Source organism: Oculina patagonica, chromosome 7 (genome assembly GCF_052425735.1).
Source record: "Oculina patagonica isolate OP01 chromosome 7, crgOcupat, whole genome shotgun sequence".
In the NCBI taxonomy this organism is placed as follows: Eukaryota; Metazoa; Cnidaria; class Anthozoa; order Scleractinia; family Oculinidae; genus Oculina; species Oculina patagonica.
The window spans coordinates 12,632,564-12,660,370 of NC_135764.1; the positions used below are offsets into that span (position 1 = coordinate 12,632,564).

The 27,807-nt window shown below is 38.0% G+C and overlaps 1 protein-coding gene and 1 long non-coding RNA gene across 3 annotated transcripts; both read right to left on the reverse strand.

Annotated features, from left to right (window-relative positions):
* Nucleotides 1-294: 294 nt before the first annotated feature.
* LOC144660796 (uncharacterized) lies at nucleotides 295-27,497 on the reverse strand. Of its 2 annotated transcripts, none has more exons than XM_078521522.1 (19): nucleotides 27,359-27,497; nucleotides 26,591-26,732; nucleotides 25,679-25,718; nucleotides 25,177-25,273; nucleotides 19,332-19,432; nucleotides 18,528-18,713; nucleotides 17,084-17,144; nucleotides 16,489-16,610; nucleotides 15,186-15,284; nucleotides 14,587-14,700; nucleotides 13,831-14,030; nucleotides 13,038-13,289; nucleotides 12,700-12,773; nucleotides 12,180-12,232; nucleotides 5,496-5,603; nucleotides 5,188-5,265; nucleotides 4,624-4,753; nucleotides 3,245-3,466; nucleotides 295-2,217 (listed from the first exon to the last, which is right to left on the reverse strand). In XM_078521522.1, exons 1-18 carry the CDS (start codon nucleotides 27,465-27,467, stop codon nucleotides 3,285-3,287), a joined length of 2,148 nt encoding a protein of 715 aa, XP_078377648.1. In that variant the 5' UTR covers nucleotides 27,468-27,497; the 3' UTR covers nucleotides 295-2,217; nucleotides 3,245-3,284. The 2 variants fall into 2 exon arrangements, with proteins under 2 accessions (XP_078377648.1, XP_078377647.1); XM_078521521.1 differs by having other exon boundaries at nucleotides 19,320-19,432.
* Nucleotides 21,971-24,499, reverse strand: LOC144660797 (uncharacterized). The gene is made up of 3 exons (XR_013572162.1): nucleotides 23,430-24,499; nucleotides 22,846-22,925; nucleotides 21,971-22,243 (listed from the first exon to the last, which is right to left on the reverse strand). It is a non-coding gene; the product is annotated as an uncharacterized LOC144660797 (long non-coding RNA).
* Nucleotides 27,498-27,807: the final 310 nt, after the last annotated feature.

The window sequence follows — 27,807 nt, forward strand, 5'->3', positions numbered from 1 at the left end:
CGAAATTAAAAATAAAGTATCTTTTTGTGTATAAAAATTGTCTTTAAATTAACTTCAGTAAACGTTAGGAATTAAAAATATCGTATTTCACGTGATGGAAAAGGGATGTATTTGCAAAAACATGTACAATTTTGTTGACGATCGCTTGTCTATCGTTTTGAAGTGCATAAAATTGCCTCTTGATGTTAAAAATAGAGAAAGAAAAAATTCGTATTTATACATATTGATAGTTCAGAGCTTCAGTTGCTTTCAGTCATTCATTAAGTCTATGCATGAATTTTTAATACAAAAAGGTTTCACGCAGTTATATTTATTCATCTTTTAGATTTAAGAAATTTCACAAGCAGGTGTTAAATATTCACGAAAAAAAATAAAAACAGCATCAGTATTTATTAATACAACACAACAGTCAAGCAACATCTTATTTCTTAAATTAAATTTCTTATAATTACAAACGTTATATTTTGTCGTAATGCAATTGTTGATACGGCGAGAACAATTTAACGAACCCAACCGGGTATATAAGGTACAATATTATGACTTCTTCAACGCTGTTTCACGATTTACAATCAATGTTTACATTTTTTTTTTTTTTACAAATAACTGTTTTGTAGAGTTAATCGAAGTGACAATTTTTTGACAGGAAGAAAATATAACTCTTTGTCACATAATTGTCAGTGACACCATTTTTTCACATATATTTTCTTTATGTCATGTATATATTTCATGCCATGCCAGTGTTAAATATCTGCCCACCTCCAGGTACATAGCTATAATCACAACAGTAATTCTCTTTACTAGGCTGCATAGATTTCTGATGAAACGTGTCTGGGGGATTTAATGATTCATCAAGTATTTTGTATTCTCAGCAGTGAGAATCTCACATTTTGACGTAAACAAGTGAATCTCCTGTCATTAAGTGACCCGCTATTTTGGGAGTATTGCTGGTTTGCAGCTCACGTCACAGCAGCCATGTTGGATGACAGGAACAAAGCGTTCTCCTCCGTTGGGAACTTAACTTTTTTATTACGCAAATTCAGCAAAAACATGTTTTATTGTTTTGTCAACCAACATGGCCGCCCTGTCACGCGGTTGCAAACCAAGAATTAATAAAATTGCGTAAGAGCTAAGACCTGAAACCTAAGTCGGACTACGTTAACGAAGTCGTTCACAGGATTCCCTGAGAATGCAGTAACTACATCGGCGAAGCTGGTAGATCGGTGTGGCGTTCTGTGTTATTCTTTGCTGTACATTGTTGTGATGTTCTATGATGCTGTGCTGATGTGCGTTCTGCTCTGCTGTGTCGTACCTAAGTATTTTAACTATTACAATATCATAACATTTTATTATTTGCAATAATGAGTAATTTTACAATTGATGTAGTCAATACGTGTAATTTATGTAAATATACGACTCTCAAGAAGGCCATAATTATACTGTGAGTAATGATGATGATGATAATGATGATGATGATGATAATGATGATGATGATGATAATGATGATGACCCCACTGCTGCGCAATGCGCTGGTGATATCGTGCTTTGCTTTGCTTTACTTTAGTACTACCGTATTTACTCGAATAAGCGCTGCTCCCAAATAAGCGCCGCCCTCGAATAAGCGCCGCATTTGGGACAAAAAAGTTACTAAGCGCCGCAGTCCCGTTGCGGCGCTTGTTCGAGGAATTCCGTTTAACTAACAGCACTACAGAGCAACTCTAAAACAAATTTGGACATTTTTTTCCATCAGAAGCGATGTTTTGCAGTTCAAAGTGATTGTTTTACCGTTCGCTCATTAGTTTTCTATCCGACATTCTTACAAAACATAGTTCTGTAAATGTTGTGGAGGCCGCGAACGTCGCCAGGACAGCTAGCGCCACTTCTCTCTTCAGCAAAGAGACGATTACTGACAATCAAAGAGCGCTATTTTCAATTACTGTAAAAGATAAGATTCTTCGTGGCGTCCAAATTTTAAATAAGCGCCGCCCTTAATGCGCGAAAAATTTAATAAGCGCCGCGGCGCTTATTCGAGTAAATACGGTATGCTGTGCCGCGCCACGCTGCGCCGTGCCGTGCCGTGCTGATGTAACAATTGCAAGTTTTCGTTCACGGCTGTGGACATATGTTGTTTTTGCACCTGTAAAACGTGAACTCCTGGTACGTCCGATTACGAATTTACAATTTTTATTCAATGTCCTATTTGGGATCAAATACAATCTGCTTTAAGGTGGCTCCATAGGGTTTCTTGACCGCGCGAAGAATGGGTACGAAAGGGCGAGCTTGAAATGCCGGCAAATCAAAACAAACATGGCGGCTTCACGCGAGCGTGAAATTTTCGGCGAGAAAACGCGAGACTTGCTTCCTGCCAATGAAACAACACCCGTGCTTCCCTGTGTTGAGCAGATAAAATAGTTTACAACACCCTAAAAAAGGTGTTTACAACGTCCGCGGTGCTTCTGGCCGCTTTTGTGAAGTTCGTACGATCGAAAGCAAAAGAGAAAATAAAGAATAGTCTTCGCGATTGTGAGATACTTCCAGCAGAATTTCAGAGATTCTGCTATATAAAGGATTAAGGTATGTCTCTAACTGACCTTGGCGTTAACAGATATTCGCACAAAAACCGACAACAACGGGTAATGCTCGTCTTTACACATCAACTGGTATGGTTCAAAAGTTCGCGCATGCTCAAATAGCGATCTTGGACAATTTCTATTCTGATGATGTAACTGTTATTCGGGCGAAAATAGAAATTTTCCCCTTGTATTTACTAGAGTTTCCTTCGGTGAAATTCCTTAAAATTTGGCATAGATGTTATACCTTTTCAACTGCCCTTTTTGCCGTTTTTTTAAAAAAAATTTATAAGCCAATTTTTTTGCTTAGTCAAAAAAACACAAAATAACTAAAAACGCAAAAACGACCTGGACAACCCCTACTTTTTTTGTTTTTAAAAGTTATTTCTCATCAGATTCAATCCGTTGGGGGAATTTCAAAAATTTTCACCGAAGAAAATTAAAGAAATTTAAGATCAAAGCCATAAAAACACCAAAAAATAGGTCTTTTTGAGTAGATGTAGCTCAAAAACAAAGGCCGTTATTTTAAAAAAGAATAATGCACAACATATTTTAGTCCTTGTTTTTAATATTTCGGCAGCTTTTATTTAACTAGTTAAAAAAATAACGCGAAAATGATCTCTTGATGGGTATCACTTGTGCGCGCGCCGTAATATCTCAAAACCCTATGGAGCCACCTTAAAAAAAAATAAATAATGAACTCTATAAATACTTTAACTATGTCAGCTCTTTGATTTTATCTCGAACGTCTTCTAAACCGAAGGATGTCACTGCAGAGAAAGGGACAATGGAATCAAAACTCGTCCTAGCTAGCTCCTCAGTTAACTCCATTAAGTTCGTATTTTCCTGGGCTGTTGGGCTGTTTGAAGATATTTCTTGTAAAACTGAAAGTAGGGTTTCTGAAAAATGAAATGCAAATAACATAAAAATTAATTAAATTGTGTGCTGTTCTCTGCTGTGCTTTGCTGAGCGTAGGCTGTTATTATCGACAATCTGGTTTAGTTTCTCAACATTTTAGCCACCGACACAACATTTTGATTCTTTTGTCTTGTTAAGTTTTAGTAGATTGTCGAAAACCATTGGGATAAGGGTTTCTGCTGAGCGCCCATCACCTGCAGTTTTACAGTTTATAAACCCTTACAAAGTTGGAAGCGTCAACAACAGGGAAATGAGACGCAGGCGCGTAAGAACAACAGTCCGCCATCTCAATAGCCTCCCACGCAGTCGTTCTTAGGGGCGATCGTGTTTCACTCCTCCCCTGCTCTGGTGGGCATCACCCGTGTATACACGTCCGATACCACTTGACGCAAATGCAATCTTTGGAAGCGTTCACCATCTCCTCAGCTAAGTAACTGAAAATTGCGTATTAGCATATTACAGTAAAATGAAAACGACGTGAGTGAGTCGCACTTTAATAAATAAACTGGACGACCATTTTTGATACTTTCACGGGCTTTAGAGTCAATTGTTTGAAATGCATGGCTTCGTAAGGATTTCTGGAAAGAGTTTCTGTCGAGTGCACATCATCTGCACAAGGCCTACTATGGGACCCAAAGTCGCCGTAACTTTGGGCGACTTAAGGCGACTTTAGGCGATTTTAGCTTATTTTGTCCAAAATAACGGGCGATTTTGGGCGACTTTAGGCGATTTTGAGCGACTTTAAGCAATTTTAGGTGACCGACTAAGTACAGTTGTGGTATACATGTACATGGGAATCATCATGGTACACCATAAAGCATTGTTACAGAAAATGTCTATACTATTTAAAGCGACTTTGGGCGACTTTGGGCGACTTTAGGCGATTTTAGGTCCCAGAGTAGGCCTTGCACAGAAACCCTTTCATGGAAGGAAGTCGCAAAAATGATTATTTTTCGTGGTGGAGGCGGTCGTCGCCATTTTGGTCATGTCACGTGCGATCTGCATGTTCAGTAAATAGCTTTTCCTTGTGACAGGGCAGGTTACATACTTCGCAAGGTATGGCCACGTCGAAATCATTTAATGCAGAAGGAACGAGAACAGGGCTCGAATTAACTATGGTGCAAAATTTAAGACCTACCATGTTGTTGAATAGAGTCTAGTTTGTGCCTCAAACTCTGAAATCTACTGGTGGCGCCTTTTTTGTCAAGCTTTGTGACAATGAGCATCTTTGGTCGATTTAACAGCTCTCTCTTATAAAGAAAAAGCTCCTATACAAAAAGGGAAGAAGGAAAAAAATAATAATGAAGAGTTATCTCTGGTCATTAAAAAACTAGCCCTTCACCCCTTAATAGATCACTTTAGCTCCTCACATTGCCAGTTATAAAAAAAAAGAAAGCGTGACGGAAATTAGACAGTATTTACCTCTGAATGAAAACTATTTTGGCGGTTCAAGTTCGAATGTTTTAATATTAAGAGAATCGGATCCCGATACTCGACCGCCCGAATGATCTCGACGAACAGATGGGCACTAAACGGTTTACAGCAACCTGTGTCTCAACCCGATGCTTTGGAAAAAAAAAAAGCATCGGGGAAGAACAAAGAGCAACATAAAAAGATCTGTTAAAATAGTGAAACAAAAACCTATAGCAGGCTTTAAAGCTGTCAAGGAAGCTATATACAGAAATTAAATAGAATAAAATACCTTAAGTAAAATGCACACGTTTTCAAAAGCTGTCCTGGCAGGGAATTTGTCGTTGAAATGGAAGCCATCGATGTCCACCTACAAATTAACAGATAGAATTGTTCGAAGCAGTTATCAAACTCTGATTACGTTTCACCGTAAAACTGAAGCATATAAATTATATCCTCCAATATCCTCTAGTCATTTATTCTAAGACATATGTCGCCAACAACTAAAAAAAGATTTTATCGAGAGAAAAACTAAAAAAAATCTTCGCCTGCGTCTCGCGCTTTCTTCATTTTTTTGTTAAAGAGATACTGAGTACTTACAACTAGTGCCAGGGCTTTCGCTTTTTCAGTGTGCTTGAGGAAGGCATGACCCAGTCCTTTGTTAATCGATGCGCCTTCTATTAAGCCTGGAAGGTCGGCCACGCGGACCTAAAAAAAGATGTGTTTTCAACATATCGCTCATACAGTTAATACGCCATTGACTTATTTTTGTCTAAATATCCTTTTTCGGGTGGCTTAGAGTTGTATTATCACTTTTTGTGTTTCATCAATGGCTGGGTTTGCAACTGAATAACGGTTTTATTGAATATGTTCAAATCTCTTAACATCTCTCTAAGGAAATCTAAGGTTTCAATAAGTGGACTCCACTGAGAAACTTTAGAAGCTTCAAATTTTGCTCTGCTCGCACAACATTTTATTATTTATTCATAACTTATTATTATCATTTACTATTTAACAAATAGATTCCATTTTGCCGTGCGTCTGTTCAGTTATAGATCACAGATGACGTCAAAATGTGGTATGAACAGAGAAGTGGCCCACGAGGCGCTAGCCGAGTGGGTCACTGATGTTCATACCACATTTTGACGTCTTCTGTGATCTATAACTGAACAGACCCACGGCAAAATGGAATCTATTTGTTTTATATATATATATATATATATATATTTTTTTTTTTAAAGTAAAAATTACATTTATTAGATTATTGTGTACTTTTCCCGAGAAGCCCAGCAGTGATTAAATGATCAATTTTCCTTGAAATGTCAATACTATTATTTTTTTTTTTATTTTTTTTTTTCAATTAAAATTTTATTTAGAAACATACATTACAATCTCTTCTTACTTATTAAATATACAATGCAGTCTATAATTAGTCTATAATTGGAATATTAGCAGACTCTGCTACTAGTAGATATCTAATAAATATTTTTCAAGGTTAACGTTTTCAGTTTTAATATTTTCGAGGTTTCGAGAAGGAGCTAGTCTCTTCCTGCATTGGTTCTAATTAATAAATATTTTCAAGCTTATATTTAACGAGTATTTTCTCAATAAACTCATGAACGGAGATGGCTTTGCTATTGATTTTGTTAGCATATATGTATTGGCGCATAGCTAAGGTGGTGTAGTTAAATTTCTTTTTTGTACGTGGATCCCATATGCTAGAGAAGTAGCCAAACAAGACTTCCTCGGTGGTCGGAAAGATCTGACATAGGTTTGTTTGGTTAAACCACTGAACAACACTTTGCACAAAAGTCTTTGTGAACGGACATTCGATGAATGTATGCTCGATGGAGTCTTTATCACCACAATAAAGGCATTTGTCGTCAGACCTGATACCAAATCTGAATAATTCTTAGTTAGTTACTATAATTCTATGGATGAATTTAAATTGAAACTCTTTGAGCTTAGTGTCTTTGCAGATACTTTTCAATGACTTGAAAATTTTGCTCCAGGTGTCACTATTTATAGATAGATTTTGACTCCAGCGCAGAGGGCCCGTGTGATCCTCGTTGTGAGTTTTTACATTGAGCAGGTTATAGAAGTCTCTTGACTTGGCCTTGTCTAGATTTATTTGAACGGCTTCGCCAAGGGGAAAGATGTTGTCGTTACTGATGAAAAAAGATTTATTGAAGTCCTCTGTCTGTTTGGCAATGGACAGAAGGTGCTTCGGGATGGCGCTTATCACTTGATAGTACTGAAGAAAATTAGTTTGGCATGAATATTTAAGTGAAAATTCCTGGGATGTGAGGAATTTGCCGTTTTCAGTAAGTAGGTCTTTAATTGAAATAATACCCTTTTTAAACCATTCATTGATAAAGACTGGCTTTCCACCAACAAGTATTTCTTTGTTGTTGAACAATACTATATCTTGATTTTGATGGTAGTTGTAAAGAGTTTTTAATTCATTAAAGTTATCAAGAATTCTTTTATAAAAGGTCGGTAGGTCGTTGAAAAATCTCGCATCATAATTGCATCGTAAGAGAAATTTCAGTCCTCCCGTTTTATTGAAAAAGTGGTTTGGTATAGTGCACCAGTTTCCATTGTTCGAAGCCAAGAGTCTGGGGATCCATGCTAATTTTAGGGCCTTGAACATTATGTGGAGATCTGTCATACGAATTCCACCCCTATCAGGTTCTTGATAGAGGCCAGATCTTTTTATCTTATCTTTTTTATTTCTCCAGAGAAATTTAAACGATTTGGTTTTCACTGCGTCTGCAATTCCCTGAGGAACCAGAAGATTAGAAACAGAATATACGAGTTGTGATAATCCTAGTGTTTTTAATATCATAGCTCTTCCGAATATTGTCAGGTCTCTTGAACTCCACATATCAAGTTTAGTTTGTAGTTTTTGAATTTTTTGTATAAAGTTAAGCTCGTTGTTTCTTTTTTCATCGTATGAGAAGTGGATTCCCAATATTTTCACCGGGCTATGAAACCATTTTAAGTTTAGAGGTTTGTTTTTATTATTTGCCCATTTCCCTAACCAAATTGCCTTTGTTTTTTTCACGTTTAAGGACAGACCAGCTATTTTCCCAAAGTCATTGGTTATCTTTAGTGCCCTTTCTAGTGATGCCAAGTCGGCATTAAAGAGAGTGGTATCATCAGCAAATTGTGATAGCTTAATTTCATTTTCATAGATCTTGATACCTGTTATGTTGGGATCTTGCCGAATTTTATTTGAGAGTATTTCGGCCGAGAGAATGAACAGATAAGGAGAAAGAGGGCATCCCTGGCGAACTCCTTTAGACGGTTTAAACCAGTTTGTTCTAAATCCATTATTGATTACCGTGCTCTCTATGTTCGAGTAAAAAGTATTTACCCAACGTTTAATGCCACATCCAAAATTGAAGTAGTCGAGCGTCTTCATAATAAACGGCCATTCTAACGAGTCAAAAGCTTTTCGAAAATCTAATGATGTTAATATGCCAGTAAGGTTAAGTGATTTCGTTGTTTCCATTACATCCGCTATGAGTCGAATGTTCTCACCAATGTATCTTCCCTTTACAAAGCCTGTTTGGTCTTGATGAATGAGGTTTGGGAGTACTTGTTCAAGTCGTTTAGCTATTGCTTTAGCGGCTATCTTAAGGTCGACATTTAATAGCGTGATCGGTCTCCAATTGGATAAATCTAATAGTGAACCGTCATCTTTTGGGGTAAGCGTGATTACCCCTCTTCGTTGAGAGATGCTTAATTCTCCTTTCACTTGTGCTTCGTTGAAACTCGCTATTAAGTCATTGCCCACTAGTTCAAAGAAATGCTTATAAAATTCGGCTGTAAAGCCATCTTCCCCTGGGACTTTATCAGCCTGGAATGTTTCTAATACTTCTTTACATTCGTCATATGTAAGTAGACCTTCTAGGCTGTCTCGATCTTCGTCCGAAAGCTTAGGAATTTTTAGATTAAGGATAAAGGAGTCACATTCTTCGTTAGAAAAGGTATGGCGAGACGTATATAGGTTTTTGTAGTAGTTTTCAATTTGGTCCAGGATTCTATTTCCGTCGTTCGTTATTGAGTCGTCTTGTAGTCGAATTTCACTGATAGTCTTTTTCTTGTAATTACGTTTTTCTAAGTTGAAGAAATATTTTGTCGGGCGTTCTCCATTTTCCACCCAGCGGCATTTTGCACGATACATAGCTTGCTTTCCTTTTTCTTCGTAAATTGACTGGAGCTCAGTTTTGAGTTCGTCATACTCGCGCAGCACCCCATCAATATCGGGGGAGGAGAAGTTATTGCATATTGTGCCATCAAGTTGATCAAGTTGCCGTATGAGTTCATGTTCCCGATTTCTAATGCTTTTGAACTTATTTTTAGAATAGCAGATCGTAGCCGATCTAATTTCCATCTTTATCATCTCCCAAAAGAGTCTCTTATCAGTCAAATGGCTGTAATAATTGCGGGCACGCGTGTAAGTATAGCGGATTTTGTCAATGTATTGAGGGTCTTTTAAAAGGGTGTTATTGAATTTCCAAAATCCAGGGCCACTGGGGCATTTATTTGACAAAGCTAGTGAGATGCAAATCGCGTTGTGATCAGGTGCTATCGCTGGTAAGATCTCGGACTTCTTTATGCTTACGGTGAGGTCCTTAGCTATTAAGAAAAAGTCTATTCTGGATTTTAAATTCAAAGCTTTTGACACGTATGTGAATTTTCGTAATTTTGGATGGCGTACTCTTTGGATGTCTACTAAGTCGAACATTTCCATAGTTGTCAAGATTAATTTACTATAAATGGTAGATTTCCAAGGCGCACCTCCCATTTTATCTTTTTTTGTCAACGTGCAGTTCCAATCACCTCCGACAATTAGTGATGTAAGTTCTGTTTTGTCAATAATGCAATTATTGAGCTCTTGTATGAATTGTAATTGGTTGGCCTGATCGTTAGGTGCATAGATATTGCAAAGTGTGATTTTTTGACCATTCAGAGAGGCTGTAATCAACACTATCCTGCCTGAATTGTTGGAATATTGATAATCAACCTGTAATTGCGCGGTGGGATTAATTAGGATACACACACCCTTGCTATGTTTTGTGCCATGTGAAAAGAATAGCTCGCCACCCCATCAGTCTTTTTTCCAAATACTTTCATCACTTGTTTCGGAATATGTCTCTTGCAAAAAATAAATAGTTGCATTTTGGTCCTTCAGAAACGTAAAAATACTTCTTTTTTTGGTCTGATCTCTTATTCCGCGAACATTAAGGGAAAAGACTTCAAACTTAAACGGATTATCGGCCTGCATATCAGTATAAGTAAGGAGAAAATAGATTAAATAGCACAAACAAACACGCACACACACAAAATAAACTACACAGAACAGATAAACAATCAAGCGCTAACACAGAGCCTACACAAATTAAAGTTCCTACTTCCGATCCGTACTGGATCATCCACGTCCCCAATTAGGTGACAGTTCAGTTTTGTGTTGCTGCTGATCCTGGAAGATTAGAGGTAATCAAGGTCTTCAATTTCGGAAATTTTGACTGGCCTACCTTCAGGCGAGGTTTTCACGAATATTGTTCCGTCCAAAGTCCAGACACTAAGTAGTTCACCATCTCTACGTTTTTCGTTTGCCCGATTGACGATTTGGCGACGGTAACTCGTCAGGTTTTCATTGAGAAATATCTTCTCTGAGCGGGCGCTTGTCGCGTACGAGGAGCCAGGGAAGAGGTCAGACACTTTGATGTTTTTCAACTTGACTCTTGCGCGGTACAGATTTGTTTTCACTTTGTGGCTAATAAATTTGGCGATGATTGCCTTGCCGCTCTTAGTTGTAAGCTTGTGTGAAATTTCGATGTCTTGCGGGGCAACCGGGACCTCGAGTGCATTTGCAAGTTTCAAAACCACTTCTTCTGTGGAAGTGTACGCTACCTCGGGAATTCCGTGTATCTCTAAAGAGTTCTTTCGTGTATATTGTTCCAAGCGGTCCTGTAGGTCATATAACTTGGCTATTTCCTCCTGTTGCTCGTCTAGCTTTTCTGTTGCCGCGGCCAGCTCTTTTTTTGTCGATGCTCGCTCCTTGGTTGCATTAGCCAGCGCTTCTTTTAGGGTCGCTAATTCTGACTGCTGTTTCTGCACCGTAGCTTTGAGTTCCAGAACATCACTACTGATTTTCTTGTTTTCGAGCAGGATGTTGTTTACTGTGATTTGAATGTCAACAAGCATTTCTCTGAGTTCGCGGCGGCTCGGTTCTTCTGAGATCTCTGTTGTTTCTTTCGGCGTACCTTCGTCTTCGTCAACATTCGCCGCCATATTGTCCATATTGGCTCGTTTTGAATCTATTAATTCCTCGTCTGTTGATCCACGGTCTCCTCTTTTATTTTTCTTACTCTTTCCTGACATTAGGAAGGTACCATTTCTATACTTTGTTTGCCAGGATTAGTGATTATTAACTCTAAAAGGGAAAAAAAGCTTGGGGACGTGGACTCCGCTCAGAAATCGTGCCACCGCACGCCAAGGCCGCGCATGCTCCGTCCAATTTGTTTTATATAATAACACAAGACTTCAGCACACTTCAGTGTGAGCAATGCCGCCGTAAAGATGAGCTAAGTTGTTTTGATTTAACTATTAAGTTTTCGTTAATTAAATAAACAGAAAAATGGTCAATTGAAAGTCAATGAAAACTCTAACCTTTATTCCGATTTGGAAAGTTGTTCAAATCTGTAAACATAACCGAAACGTTCAACCACAATTCGTTTCAATTCGTGGCGTCGTCCAACTGCACAACATCGGTCAAACTTTCATATAGATTTCGGATAATTTCTCGAATAATTCACACTCTTCTTCAAGCTTGTTTCGCCCAGTTAAATGCTTCGAAAGGTGAACGATGCTTGGCGTATTGTTTCTCACTGGACATTTGTAATTAAGCTGAACTTTTTTTGCTTTGTTGTGGCCTCGCAAGTTTGAAAAACTTTGCCGACAACTCTGATCTGGACTATGAACTCTAATCACGCGCGCGAGTCACACCACCGCGTGACGTCATCCATGTGTCTGTACTCTGATAGATCATAAGTAAGAACCAATCAAAATGCACGTAGAATTCAGGTTATTATATAATTATTAACAACCATTGACTGTCATCAATAGTGGACTGTGTCTACTTCTGGTGAAAACAGCATCACAATGGAAACGGCAACCTAAGTAGCGGCCACACGGGAGAGCAAATCATCAGGAAGGACGTGGGCCAAGTCAAAATGCGAAACATAATTATTCGTTTTATTGTTATAATACCTGTGAATGATCCGAATATTCCACCATTCCAATGCTGGGACGCATAGTCGTAACTGGAATAAAAGTAAGTCACATCATAATTCAAGTTATAAACGATCGTCAGCCAGGCGCCTGTAATCGAACCTCGTCAATACGAACACTAATAGCGAAATGCCCGTCTTATAGAGGTGTCGGTAAGGACAGGTTTAACTGTGGTCGAAATCTCGGACTGAATATTTTTACACGGGGACAAACTACGCTAACAAACAGAATATGCACACGAGGACTCGTTGTGAAGCAAAGGCCAAAGGCAACTCGGAAATGGCCAATTGTACTATTTTTATAACGCTATTTCACTTTCCCATCAATTTCGTTCCACGACCATCCACGCCGAATATGTTTTTTTTTTTCTATTGACGAGGCCATGTGACATGCTTATGTTTCTCGACATGGTTCTCTTGTAAAGAGCTTTCATCAGTTTGTTCTGGTTTTAGTTGAGATAATACAATGAGTTGAAATAACTCAATAAAATATAACTCACAAGCGTAATCCGCAGTTTTTGGGCTTGCATTGCTGATGGCACCAAGAAGGGTTGATTTGCCGGCATTCGGAAATCTATAAAAAAAATGTCAAACGTTTTTATTTATCCATTTTTTTTTAAAGTCTGTATTACATTACTTTGATTAAAAACATGTTTGACTGACTCATTGACTGGCTGATTGACTGACTGACTGACTGACCAACTAACCGACCGACTGACCGACCGACCGACTGACTGACTGGCCGCTGGCTGACTGACCGACCGACCGACTGATGACCAATTGATTGAATGGCTGATACGATGCTAAAATGCTCCTAAACTGAAACATTATCACGTACCCAACCAGAGCAATGTCTGAATGCAGCCTCATTTCCAGTCTTACGATGTCTCTCTCGCCCTTCTCTCCGCACCAGTTCACCGTCGCGGCTGATCCTCCACGGCCACCTTTAGCCACAACAATCTTGGCCCCTTCTTCTTCCAGTTCCCCGATAAGGCGGCCGTCATCTGTTGACAAAGTGGTCCCAACAGGAACTGGTATCACAACGTCACGACCACGAATTGCGCGATGTTTTCTGCCCCTTTCATCAATGCTGAAAAAAAAAATCAAAACGCGATTGGTTTAAGAGATGCCATTAAAGCGGACACACACACAAGTGATGTCCTGAATGAAACAGAAAGGCAAGCGCACAATGAGACTCTTAGGAAGGAGAAAAGTGATTTACAAAGACAACATCTGTCACTGTGATTTTTAAAAGTGCTGGTTCACAGTCTCTAGCCTCGACTGCCGCCTTTCTCTCGAGTCCGGTTTTTCAAAGCTACCTCAACCATCTCCAATTGGCATTCGTTCATTTGCAGTTTACATGAAACACCTAGCTCATTTGTGTATTATCTCGTCACAGCATACTCCATAATCTTGTGGTCGACTTTTGGCGAAGTTAAATGGTTCAGTAGACACTAGCCTGCAAACAGGCTCCCGAGTCACTCGGGGGCCTGTTCGCAGGCTAAGTAGACACGTACAAATACCATTGATCGAAATACGACCGTTGGAGAGTTCGTGGTTTCCATGGCTAAAAGAGATAGGAAAGGAAAGCGGGTGGGAGGATATTTGAGTTTTTGCAGTAATTTACTTACCGAAAGGAGGTGCCATGTTCGGCTATTATGCGACGGTTTTCCTTGAGAGTGAAATGGCTTAATGTCCCATATGGAAGACATTGTACAACAACATCCCCACCATCTCCTCCCATTCCTCCAAAGCGAGGGGATCCCTGGCCGCCACCTCCTCCACGGACATAGATGCGGGCGCGATCATCCAGCCCATGGCGCTCTGGACGCTAATCATGGAAAAAAGAAAAAAGAAAAAAAAGCGTAACAAATTACACAAAGTGCAGGTCAAGGAAAACCGCAAACTGTTCGAGGAGGGGAGGGGGGGGGGGGGTGATTTTTTCTGTTTTTCTTTCTGTTTTTTTTTTTATTTATTTATTATTTTTTCTTACAGTGAATGACTGAAGATGACCAAGATATGGAAGCTGCGGGGAGTTCGAGATAAACAAACTTGTTTATTTCGGAAAGGAATAAACGTATCATTATACGTCAACTTTCAATGTACAATTTCCAAATGAATGTCTGTTTATTGAATTCAAGTTCTAAAGTAACTCCATTTTGGTATGCTTAGTTGCGACAATGAGACATTGTCAAAAGCTTAAAAAAAAACGGGCAATTTCAATGACTCCTCTCACAAGCGTTATATATCAATTATACGAGCCGAAGTGAGCTCTTTCAACGATTACCAAACCTTTAGTTTGTTACCACAGAACTGAAATATGGATGCACAATTCCACTCTAAAACGTTTGACTAACAAACAAGTGCTTTTATGGTGCATTCCCTACCTTGGTTGGTACAGGTACCGGGGGTTGAAACTTTTTAAACGGCAGAAGCTTTGGAGGGATGGTTGCCGTGATCGGAGGTGGTGGCGGTTCAATTAAATGTCTTCCAGGCGTTACCTAACGGACAATAAAAACATATCAACAGGTCAAATAAGGCCTTGCCCACAATAATTTATAAGCTTTTGCTCGAAACGCAACCTTCCTGATGCCTATTAGTTCTCAAAAACATAGTTTTGTCTCAAATCAACGACGTGAAACAAACAGAGGGTATCCGTCCAACGTATATACAGGCTACAGTTAAGCCGCAGGAAAATGTCTTTTTTGTTTGTTTTCATAGTCATTGTTATGATATGAATAAATATAATTCTTACAATATTAACTTTAGTTAAAAAGCAATTGCAATTTATTACAAGGTATCTACAATTACAATTAAAAAGGTCTTTAAAAATTACAGTCATCAGAGAGAGCAACTGCAGCTGTCTTCTAAGGAAAAGTTCGAAAACGGTTAGAGAAGATAACATTCAACAAAAGTTGATGAACCATTTCACACCACAAAGGCGTAAAAATAGAGGAGCTTTTTTTTAAACAGGAATATTTCATACCACAGTTTCCTCCTGAACTGACGGCAGTCCTTCAGTCATCACTGACAGACCGTAAAACGATGGCGGTACTAACTTTCTAACATCCACATAAGTCTGCATCTGCAACGCAACAATAAACACACAATATACGCTTATTTTTTTTTTCCCTTTTCTTTTTCGGAAGCCTAATAACTTGTTCTTATCATGCACTTCTACTTACCGTATTTACTCGAATAAGCGCCGCGGCACTTATTAAGCCCCGGTCAAACGGTCATGATAGTTGATGATAGTTGATGATAGTTGATGATAGTTCCAACTATCACGCGCGTTTGAACACGAACTATCATGCACTATCATCAACTATCATCAACTATCATGCAGTTTGGACGTGCTCAAATTCGACATGATAGTTGATGATAGTTTTTACCGTTTGATCGCGGGGATGATAGTTTATCGGTCAGTGGTTTAGTCAAAGACGGGCTCAATCTAAGATTCATGGCTTCCGCAAAGGAAATTCTCTCGTTCGTCGAAGAAGAAAACCGAAATTTAGATTAATATTTGGACTATTAAGTGAAGCTGAAAACGAGAAAGTAAGTGGGAAGAAGAAGAGTAAAAACAGCGTCGAGAAAGCACTGAAAATATCACTGCCAAAAGCAAGAGATGGCGTCAAAGCATCGGAAACAAGGAAAAAACATGAAACATTTCTGCACCGAGTGATAGTGTAGTTGAGAACGAGAAAAGCAAAAATGAAATGCGCGAGCGCATTGCGTGATTTCGACAAACTATCATCAACTATCATGGAGCGTTTGATCGCAAACATGATAGTCAATATGATAGTGAATGATAGTTGGAAGCAGCGAACTATCATCAACTATCATGACCGTTTGATCGAGGCTTTACATTTTTCGCGCCTCAAGTGCAGCGCTTATTCGAGGGCGGTGCTTAAATTTAAAATTTGAATGCCACAAAGAATCTAATATTCTGCAGTTATCGAAAATAGCGACTTCTGATTGTCAGTATTCGTCTCTCAGTGTCTGAAGAGAGGAGTAGTGGTGCTAGCTGTCCTGGCAAAGTTCGCGGCCTTCATAACATTTATAGGACTACGTATGGAAAGGCGAGCAAAAAACCATCACTGCGAACTACAAAACGTAATTCCTCGCATAAGCGACGCATCAGGACTGCGGCGCTTATTAAATTTTTTGTCCCAAATGCTGCGCTTATTCGAGGGTGGCGCTTATTCGGGGGGCGGCGCTTATTCGAGTAAATACGGTATGTGAAAACAAGCCTTGAGTGCTACAATGCAATGTACAGTGCAATATCTTACCTCTCTTAAGTAGGGGACATCATTGTGTCCATAAAGAAGCACCACATCAAGAGGCTTCACCTTAGCGTGCGTCTTTTTTAGACAGAACAATGTGAATGACCTGCCGGACATTGGCTGCTGGACTAAAACCAGACATCACAATCAGTACTGTACATATACATGTCTTCATTTAAAGAACAATAAAAAGGCGATATTTAGTTTAGTAGTCAGAGCAGAAAAGTACCATGACAGAAATAGAAATCCCTTAATTTCCACTAAGAAAAGAACTGGCTCAACAAATTCTTGAAATATTTCTGACACTGGCTTAGTGAAACGCAAAGCAACGTTAACAATAAAACTTGAAAAAAAAAAGACGTTTCGGCCGAGAGCCTTTGCCCTTCTTTGGTTAAAAAATGGCAAAAAGCAACAACTTACATAACGGTTCAGATTTGCAAGAATGCTATTGCTTTTTTGCCATTTTCCAACCAAAGATAGCGGAAGGTTGTCGGCGGAAACATCTTTTTTCAAGTTTTAAAGTGTTTCACTTAGTCAGTGTCAAGATTTGTTCAAGATTTGCTTAGCTACATTGAAATGATTTTCAAATTAAAAAAACAACCTAATACAATGAGATCCACAGGAAGGAGTTCCTCCATTGACTGCACATCGTCCTCTGTAAGCTGGTTGAAGTAACACATTAAAATAATTAATTGATAGTAAATACTAAAGATAGTTAATTTTAAGCTCGGTGATAAATAGTGAAGAACTTACCATCTTTAGTATTTACTACACATTTGATGATTTCGACATTGCTGATCAAAGCAGTATGCAGGACGCATGTCATATATCAACCTAGTAAAATGGCCCAGCTCACAACGAGTCTCTCGTAGCTCAGTTGGTTAGAGCACCCAACCGGTATTCTGGGAGGCCATGGGTTCGATTCCCGTCAGGGACTCAGATTTTTTCTTTGTCCCACGCTCGTGTCATGTTGAATTTAATTTCTTCACTATTAATTGATAATTATTACATAATCATCAAGGGCTTATTTCTTTAGATTCTTTCTTAAAGGAAGCTGTTATGAAACTTTTTTTTATTTCTATTCTTTGTAAAGGTTATGTAAGTACAGTGTGTTATCTATGACTAACGTGTTTCAAAAAAATTAAAATAAGTGCTTACAATGCAGTGGTATAAAATAATTTTTTTCAAGGTCCAAGTCCAAACTTTTATAGGAGCCAAACTTCTTGTACAGTTCTAAGTGTTGTTAAGTTACCATACAGGGTGAAAATCATGGTAAAGGTAAGAATTATTTTGAAGGAAGTTACAATATATGTTAAAGTTGAAAAAGGATAATTATTTCAGTTCAAAATAATTGCAAACTGATTAAATTTTTTTTTTCTTTGTGTGAGGATTATAGTATTAAATCTGAACAAAGGAAAATATAAACTAGTCTTAATCTGTTTGCTGTTGTTTTTGTTTTTGGATGACCAAACTTATGGCTGGGAAGGAGACTATACCATCTGGGCAGCAAAATTTACAGCATGTCCAGGGAGGCAAACTGCACGAATAGTAGTATTTAGCAATTTTTTCATAATTATGAGATGAAAATCATGATGATAACAATACTGAAATCATCTTCAAGGAAGTTACAATGTATATTACTTAGTCGTAGTTTATAACGAATTTCAGGTCAAATTGATTGCAAGCTACATGTACAATCACTGCGAAAAGTGGCACCCCTGTAGCAATTCCCCCATGCTATGTTGGATAGAGCAATGTACCTGAACTCCTTGAACAGTGGGTTTCAGTTTGTAAGCAACGATGAGAGGTGGGTAGTAGCAAGAGGTACATGTAAATTTGATGATTATGCATCTCTCTGCCAATAATTTGTCCCTGATTGTAAATTGAATTGTATTTATTTTGGTTTTAGAATCGTGGAAATAAATCTGGAGCAAACGAAAATACAAATCAAACTACATGTACATTGTAATTTAAAGTCACTTTCAGCTGAAATCCATTTTAAACTACAACATATGCTCAGAGAATGCTGCACAGCCCACACTAACCACTGTAATGCTTGGTTCTGTGTCTGATATTGTCTGTTCGTCCACTATCTGTCTGTCAATTGCCTCTCCTTCTATTGACTGTCCATCTGTTGGCTGTCTGTCCACTGACTGCCTCTCCATTGCCTCTGTGTCCATTGCCTCTATGTCCATTGTCACTGGGTACAAACTGTACATGTATGCAGCTTCCTATTAAGAAAAAAAAATAACCTGACAGTTACAGGAAATTACTTCCACACGAATATTTATTTTTAATTATATTTATTTCCCTAAAGCTATAGTTTTATCAAAATCTCACTTTCCTGAACGTACAACTTTACAATACATGTTCATGACTGAACAGTCAGCAAAGAAAAAAAATACGTATAAATGCCATTCAACTAGGTAGTTTAAGATTCCTCTGTGGTGTTGGAAATGTTTTCTTCCGTCAATAAACTCACAACTTGATTCTAAACGAAACAGTTTTAATCGGCTTAACTCACTTCTCCTAGTTCACAGATGTTCGTCAATCACTCGCCATGTGCTCTCAAAATGACAACAATGTATCCCATAATGTTTTTAACATTTCCAGTCTCAACCGCGTGTGTGTTGGTAACGCCTGACTGAATCTTACATAATTAGCATAACGCAATCCTGACAGTGGTTAGGGTTACAGCCTAGACAATCTAATGATTCAAAGCTATTAGACTATAATGATTCAAAGCTATTAGACTATTGGCTAGCAGGTGTAATTTTTTTTTGGCTGAAAAATGTTTGGCAGCACACTTGCATGTTAGTAGCAAAATTAATACACACCTCTGTACTCACCCTGTCTGACTCAGCATCATTATCAGCTGTTTTCTCATACTTGGGTAAAGAACACTTCAGGCCATATTCTTCCAATTCTTTTGCAAGCTCAACAGCCAGCACTACAAACAAAAAAAAAACAAAAAAACAAAAACAAAAAAAAAACATAGTCAGGTTAAAGTTAAAGTACGGACACCAAAAAGCCAGAGTGAGTGTCTGTATTATCAAGTGGAGGTGTCTCCACGATGAAAGTAAAGATTATATATGCATCCTGGTAATGGAGGTTTTCTTAGAAAGAGGTTGAACTATAAAACAGAATATATGCTGCTATACCGAGGATCATTTACTGGCCCTTTACAAAGCATTAAGCTTGGGGAAAATAACATCAGGCAAGTCACTTCTGCAGCAAGGTGTCTAGGTGTCCAAATAGACAGTGCACTCAAATGGAACATTCATGTCAAAGAACTGTGTAAACGTTTCACCCAGAAACTGAACCTTTTGAGATCATTGTATTTTTTGCCAATTCCTGCGAGAGTAGACTTTTATTTTAAAGTAATTTTACCGTCTGTAATGTACGGTATGATAGTCTGGGGGTCGTGTGGCTCAACACTTTTTAGTGACTTAGAAAAAATCCATGTGCGTGCCGCCAAGTAAATTTTCGGCTTAGACTGGTTCACCCCTTCAGAAGACGTACTGCGTCAAGCAAAGTGGATACCATTGAGGCAAATGTACATCCGCAGGGTACTTTGTTTTGTCTTCAAATGTGTATCTGGAGGTGCTCCGGTACAATTACAACACTTGTGGACGGAGCAGAAGACTAATTACAATCTTAGAAGGAAAAATTGCTTGTCAGTACCAAGACCAAAGACTGACTTTCTCAAAAAGTCGATTACTTATGAAGGGGCCACATTATGGAATTCTTTGAATAACGAGGCCCGCCTTAAAGAATCGTTGGCAAGTTTCAAGGGTGCTTTGAAAGTATTAGGGATTTAGAGGCTGTGTATTTTTGTTTGTTTGGAATGCTTGGTTTGTAGTCTTTATTTGTTATTTAAGGGTTTAGTTAGCTTCAATAGTAATTTGTAAACACGACCACATCAGCTATGCTGCAAAACATTTATCGTGTATAAATAAAAGCTTTTATTATTATTATTATTAATATTATTATTATTATTATTATTATTACAAGTGAAACCGGTAAAAACAATATATAATTATATATTCCATAGAAAACAGGAAAATGTGAAAAGGTTAAAAAAATAGATTAGTGTGTATCAATCTGCAGCTTACTTTTATAAGTAAATGCCTGCATTGTGCGGTTCCAGAAAATTCCATACTCACCCCAAGGATGGTCAATGGAAATTCCGAAGGGGAGGGAGGGCACAATAGCCCAAATTTTTAAAAGAAAGTATAAAGCTAAAATGAAAGTTCCAGGGGGTTGGAAGGGTCCATCCTTGGGGTAGGTATGGATATTTTTGGAACCACACATTACAATTAAACTGCCATTAAGGTCGGGACACACTAGGCAACACATCGCAGCGACAGTCGCCTCATGTGACATGCGACGAACTATGTCACTGCAATAGAATTTTGTCGCTGCGACGTGTCGCACAAATTCAAACTGGTTTGAATTGGTGCGACACGTCGCAGCAACAAAATGAGCGATAGCAGCATTGTTGCAGCGTGTGTACACGTCTGCGACAAATCGCTGCGACAAGTCGCTGCGACAAAATATGAATTAACCAATGAAAATACATCGTATTTTCGCCATATTGAATATGGAAAACTAGTTTGCATTCCCACTCTTCCAAATTCGCTGTTTATGCACCAAACAAACACCTTGTTGCAGCGACTTAGTTGTAAGCAGTACACACGGAGCGACTTGTCCCGACCTTTACACTATTGAAGACACTGTACCCTGTGCTAGAGTAAATTTATGGTCTGCGATAATAATTTCGTAAATTCTCTGTAATTTTATTATATTTATTGAAACATAGGAGCAATTGTAGAATACCCCGCCATTATTCGTCTGCTCCCGTGGTCCACAGTCCGCAGTGAAATTTTGTTGTTAAGTTATATTTCACTCATAACGCAGTCCGCAGTCATGCAGTCCATTGATCAAAATTGGATTTAATTGTTATAATCGCCTGCCAACGCAGTCCACAGTCCCGTAGTGTTTTATTTGAAAATAATATAAAGTCTGCTAATCACCTGCCACCGGGGCCTGTAGTCCCGTAGTCGATTCTAAGAAATGCTAGTAAATGTTATAATCCCCTGCCACCGCGGTCCGCAGTCCCGTAGTGGATTTCAGAACAGTAGATATCCTGAACACAATATAAAGGCTAACCGCAAGCAACCTAATCGCAGTCCCTAGTGTACCCAGAATTCTACATGTTAACAATATATAGTGTTGCCCTTACAAATTTAGATAGCTAACCGTGAACAGGCTAACCAAAGTGCATATTAGGCTAACCGAAATGAATAAGTAGGCCTCTCTAAACACAAAACATTCTGTCCCATGTGTCCACTATGGGACTGCGGACAACGGTGGCAGACAAGAAATACGTGACTACGGACAGCGGTGGCAGGCAATCTAAACACCAAACTTTTTGTGTCGGGCCGTGGACCGTGGACTGCGGTGACATTAAAAAAAGTGCTGGGGTATTCTACAATCATGCCAAAACAAAATAGTTTTGTCGTGAACCCAGAATGGTTTCAAAACTTACATGTAATAAAGTGTCAGTATTCACATGTAGCCTTATTGGGTTCTGGGATGTTCATATTACATAAATAGCTATAAATGTCACTAAAGTATATTCAGGTTTAAACTGGCAACATGTGGGAATCAATCATGTGACAATTTTATTACATTAACACAATGTGTATTTTTGAGTTCATTTTGACTAAGAGGAATGTCATTGCACTCTTCAAGTCACCTGTAAATAGAAACAAAACAAACAAAAACTGTTTATTTTGATGAAATTGCTATTTTCCAGCATGCAGACTGTATATTAAATGGCCTTTTTCAGTGTGTGAAAAAAAAAACTGACTGCTTTCATGTTGGGCTAGTGGATTCAATAATTTCTTCCACTTGCTAGATAGCCAAATGACATTTATGGATTTTTATTTTTTGTTGTTGATCTTTCCAGAGAAACATGGGACTTTGGGTAAGCATATAATGGTTTCACCTTGCACAGTCTACCTAGGTCAGGCCAGGAAGAAATCAATTTTCTTTGCACCCTTCCTTTCATTAATCATAATTTTGCAGAAAAAAAATGTCAGTCTTCACTTGAATTTTTTACATTGCTAGCTGTAGTTTAAAATGCTACTGAAGGCCATCCAACAACTGAAAATACATGCCTTAAAAAAATGTCAAACAGCTTTTTTATAACGTAGGCAAATGTCTGGTCAAAAAAAAGATCTTTTAAAAATGTCTCAGGTAGTGAATGTGTGTAGAGAGGAGGATGGGAATTGCTGAGATTGGCTGAAGAGATCAATAACTGCCAGTGAACTTGTTATAATCCATAGTTTAACTCACCAGTAATACAGAAAGTCCTCAGTACTGAATTCTGTAAATCCTGTTTACAAATTAGACATTCTAATAATCCCACAAATTACCTGTATACACCAAAATGCAAAAGAAACGTCAATCTATGTCTGGCAATACATTTCACATCATGGAAAGATAGAAATTTAAACTTCAGAAATGGTCTCATTTATTTCTTTGCGGCCGGAAATGACCACATGATCAATATTTTGACAAACATTTCCTCACGTATAAATATTATTTATACGTGAGGAAATGTTTGTCAAAATATTTCATTAAATGAAAGGATGCGATTCTTATTAAATTGAAGTAGCTTAACATTCAGATGACAAATATAAAGAACAATTACATGCCTCGACGAACTGAGTGACATTACTATGACACTATCGCCTCAAAATCTACAAGATCTATTTTTTTTTATCGCCGAGCACGGCTTTAATTCCAGTGAGCTAAGACCAGCTAAGTTTTAGTACGATTCTATCTTTAGCACTTTTATAAATCTTCACATAAACGCCGAAGACATAAGCTTAAGCCAGTCTTCAAAATGAAATTATAGTACAATGAGAAACGCTTACCTCATAGAAATGTTTGTACGAAAAGCTTCCACCGTTTCTCCTCATTCCATATTCTTCTCCAGTATCGGGAATACAAATAAAGGATATCGAATACCCTTTGTTTCGGGACTCGTGATCGCGTCAAGAAGAAAGAACATTGACAAAACTATCCTATAGAACTCGAAATTGCAAAATCACTCCACTCGATCGATCGACGCCATTTTGAAAATGCGCCCGCAATACGGACCGCGGGGAATCCGCAAGCAGGGGGGGCACAGCTTAAACTCTCCCCAAGCGCCACTCCTTTGTCTGAAAGAAATTACATCCAACCTCGCCCGAAGCAATTACAATGAAAAGAAACTGATAACGTTATAATAAAGAGCATACACTCAAGCCTTTGGCAAAATTTTCTTTTATTTCAAATGCAAATGGTCGTTGAGTAGGAAGCCAACAAACTTTTCAATTGTATTTTTTACTGCCGTACTTTTTCACGAAAAAGTAATAATGGCCATTTTTAAAAACACTATTTAAAAAACTACAACTTTGCTCAAAAAGATACTAAGAGAGAGGTTCTAGTAAAGTTTTCAAGCGAATTTAAAAATGTGCACCGTTCTGGTCACGTGGACGATGACGTCATAACAATGGGATTAATTAAAAACTACTTCACATATAAGTATCTACCAACATGTAATTTCTTGTTACCTCGCATTTAATGCAACGCCAGATACGCACTTGTACCCAGACTCCCATTTTTTGAAAATTGTGCATAGCTACCTTAATTTTGATATTTTGTTCGGTACCTGGGCAGTCCGAAATGCCTCACACCAATGTGCTTCAAACTGCAATGACTGCTTTTTTAGTAATAAACTATTTTCGTCACAGTGAGCAAAAACGAACTTTTGAGCAAAGTCACGTGACTAATGACGTCATCAACCTACCACTTATACAAGAAGTAGTTTATGGTAAGAGTTATTTCTATACGGCGTACTACTCCTGCTGACTTCAAACTGACCAAGTCATTTGGCATTGACGATTTTTCAGTTGCAAAGGATTTTGGGAAGGTTTTTATTATAATTATATATTGTTTTTATAATTATATTTGTTTCTATCTATGTGAAAAAAAAAGAAACAAATGCCTGTATTTTCTGGTTGGCTGCACTTACCTACATGTGCATGTACCCCGGGTAAGCTATTTGCTTAACTTTTAAAGATGCTACATTTTGGTGCTCAGTGTCAACACATACATGTACGATCACTTATCATTTAGATGGAAACTGCCATTTTTGTAGACGGACCTTGGATATTCAATAATAATAATTGATGGTAAAAATACAATGTAGAAGAGATGGGGGCACTAGTGTACACCAAAACTGTTATTTAGAACAGTTGTATACAATTATAGAACACAAGAAGAATGAGTTTGGTCTGCTTATTCCGATCTTGTGCTTATGAGTCAATACTGCTACTGCCCTCACTGTCTTCTGAACTTAAATGTATTCTAAAATACAGTAGAAATTTATTTACACATACATGTATGTGCCAAGTGAAAACCGGCAAATTTATAAACTTACACTGTAATGTCAATTCTGAGACATGAAGGGACATATTGCAGGGATACTTCACAGCTGGGACAAAATCACAACATGTACATACAGATACGTAATACAACAGTGACATGTTGCAGCAACACATTTCCTTGCGCCTGGTTATACATGTACTTTTCATGGAACATGCTATTGCACTCTGCCACATAAATCCCATCACTCACCCTTAGCTCGAACAAATACAAGAGCTCTTTTTGGCTTGTACTTTTGTAACACATGAGCAACACATTTGCCTCCTTGTGTTAAAGAAAATGGCATTACCTGCAAGAAATTACACTCAATTATTATAACATTGTGTGCATCACTTGATAAATAATCCATGGTTATGACTACCAAGGCAAGCACGTAGCTTAATGCTAAGTGAAAGTGTCACTAAATGTATAATTTTAATGTGTAATAAACAGATTGTAGTTGGAATTGACTGTTAGCCTGCCTAGCAGATTGTTGAAGAATATTATTAAATTTATGTCATGAAATTTTTTAGAGTTAGAATAATGTAGAGAGTGGATTGTTCTCAAAATGATTGTAAGCTGTTTAGTTTATGTTGACTGCAGGATAAAATAAAAGAAAGATCTACATGACAGGTTATTTGGATCAGTGAGAGCAGAGTCCAAAAAAACTTATTATTAAAGTTTTGTACCACAAAGTCGATGTCAGTCAACTTACATGAAGGGGCTGGTATTTCTTAGATTTTTGTACCTCAGAACTGCAACCAAACAAATAATTATTATTACCAATTTTTCATGGAACAACTGATTTAAAAATCCCATCCTCCCCCTAATGGCCTAGGCATACACCTGTAATATCAAGCATTTGCAAAATATATCTTAAAAAGCTTCAGAGTTTTCATAGTCTTTAAAGTTTGAATCTAAAACGTGCTGGGCTAGAAAGTGTTCAGTTACACTTTTAATTTCCCATACATTTGTCTGTATTTTCTCTGCAGATTTACGTTCTGGTTCAGTGAGTTGACTCGGTTCGCGGGAAAAATATATAGACAAATGAATTGTATGGGAAATTTAAAACATACCTAAATGCTTCTTAGCGCCGCTACATCCTTTAAACTTGGTGAATAAAACCTTTTGCCTAGTATCTTAACTTTACAATTTTATAAGTTGTCCAGAATTTAATTTTTGTAAAGATATTTGCTGTCAGATTTCCATACAAACGCTGTAATTTCTACCCCCTTTGCCTACTCGTCAAAATGGCATCGAAAACCATGATGAGCCCTATCAATCAATCAATCAATCAATCAATCAGATTTAGCAAAAAGGTAAAAGAACAATGACTGCACTGTCAATGATCCATCAAGTTCACAGTATAATTTCTATTTACGAGAAAAAAGTTACAGCAAGGCGCCCAAATGTGTGACCACTTTTAATTTATTCACATTCTTTCGTGCAGATTTAATCCAATCAAAAGCCGTGGATAGCTTGCAGTTGACTTCTGATTGGATTAAATCTGCACGAAAGAATGTGAAAAAATTAAAAGTGGTCATACATTTGGGCGCCTTGCTGTAATTAAAATGACTTGTCCTTTAAAATGTCTAGATGTAAACAACTATGGTAGTTAATCTCACACCTTTTAGCTGTTACAACTTGACTGGGTAAAGCAACACCTGACGGGCTAGACAATTTTCTTATTTTTGTGCAAGAAGCACACCCTTTAGTTATTGACGTAAATTTTTCCCTGGTGTTTAACTTCACCATTGATGTTCCAAAAGCTGTAAAAGAAAATAATTTTTTTATTATTATTATTTTTTAAATTAATTTAATACCATAACTTAAACTAATTTGGTTCAATATTTTTAGTATTAAACCACAAAACAGTGCATGCAGTTCTAATGTTGTATGGGGTACAATGGAAACTGAGATTTGCCTATCTTTTCACTGGGAAAATGAGATTTGGGCTCTGGGGGTGGGGGTTGGGACTCAGGTATATTTTAGGTGGGTATGTGCCACCCTGGTCTCCAAAGTAGCACCCCTTTTCAGAAAGAATTTGCATTCAAAATGATACCCTGTTCTAGAAAAAAGCCAATTTTTAACACCCCGTTACGGCTGCTAATAATTTGAAACTTTCGTACTCTAGAAATTGTCTCTTAAATGGATACCCCGTTCTACATCGGGAGCCCAAAATCACGACCCCTTTGGGCGGCACAAACTCGTATAGGCGAGGGAGTACGGTATGGGTAGGATTTCTATCAATAAGGCACCATACTCCAACTCCAAAGGCCTCCATGAGATCCCTGGCAGATCCCATGCATGTGTCATGTGTGCAAAGTTGTATTTTTATCTAAATTTGTAAACTTGATCTTTCAATACATAACCACACGTTGTGAATATGGATTACCTTTATGTATATCTGCAGCCGTTCTCAGATGTCGAGCTCCTGACCATGCTCTACAACAAGACGGAAGAAATGCTCGTAACCCGCACGAGCGAATCACTACGTCCGCCATTTTGAAATTCGCAATTCAAAGCCACAAGGGCTCGTTGGGAAATTTTTCTTACTTTCCCCTCTCCCACCCGGTAGGATACTTCCTCGTGGGTAGTGGTGGGGATAATTTTGCTGTTTACTTTCGGTCTTGGCAACTCAAGCATAATTTTGGAAATCTAAACAAAGAAAAAACTTGTGTCAAATTTTACATTCTTAAAGTAAACATTTGTCGTTATTTGCTGTCGTTTGCTCAATGGACTTTGCTAATTTTGTTTGAAGAATTAAATTCGCTGAATCGCCGCATGAAATGTGCAGTGTTTTGGTAACGCAAGTAAACATTGTGACGTGAGAAATGACCCCGT

Coding starts and splice junctions, on each gene's coding strand:
- LOC144660796 (XM_078521521.1), bottom strand. CDS start 27,467: ATGGCGGACGTAGTGATTCGCTCGTGCGGGTTACGAGCATTTCTTCCG. Junction 12,233..12,699: donor AAAAACTGCGGATTACGCTT/GTGAGTTATATT, acceptor CTTTTATTCCAG/TTACGACTATGCGTCCCAGC. Junction 4,754..5,187: donor ACGTGTGCATTTTACTTAAG/GTATTTTATTCT, acceptor CTTTTTGTATAG/GAGCTTTTTCTTTATAAGAG.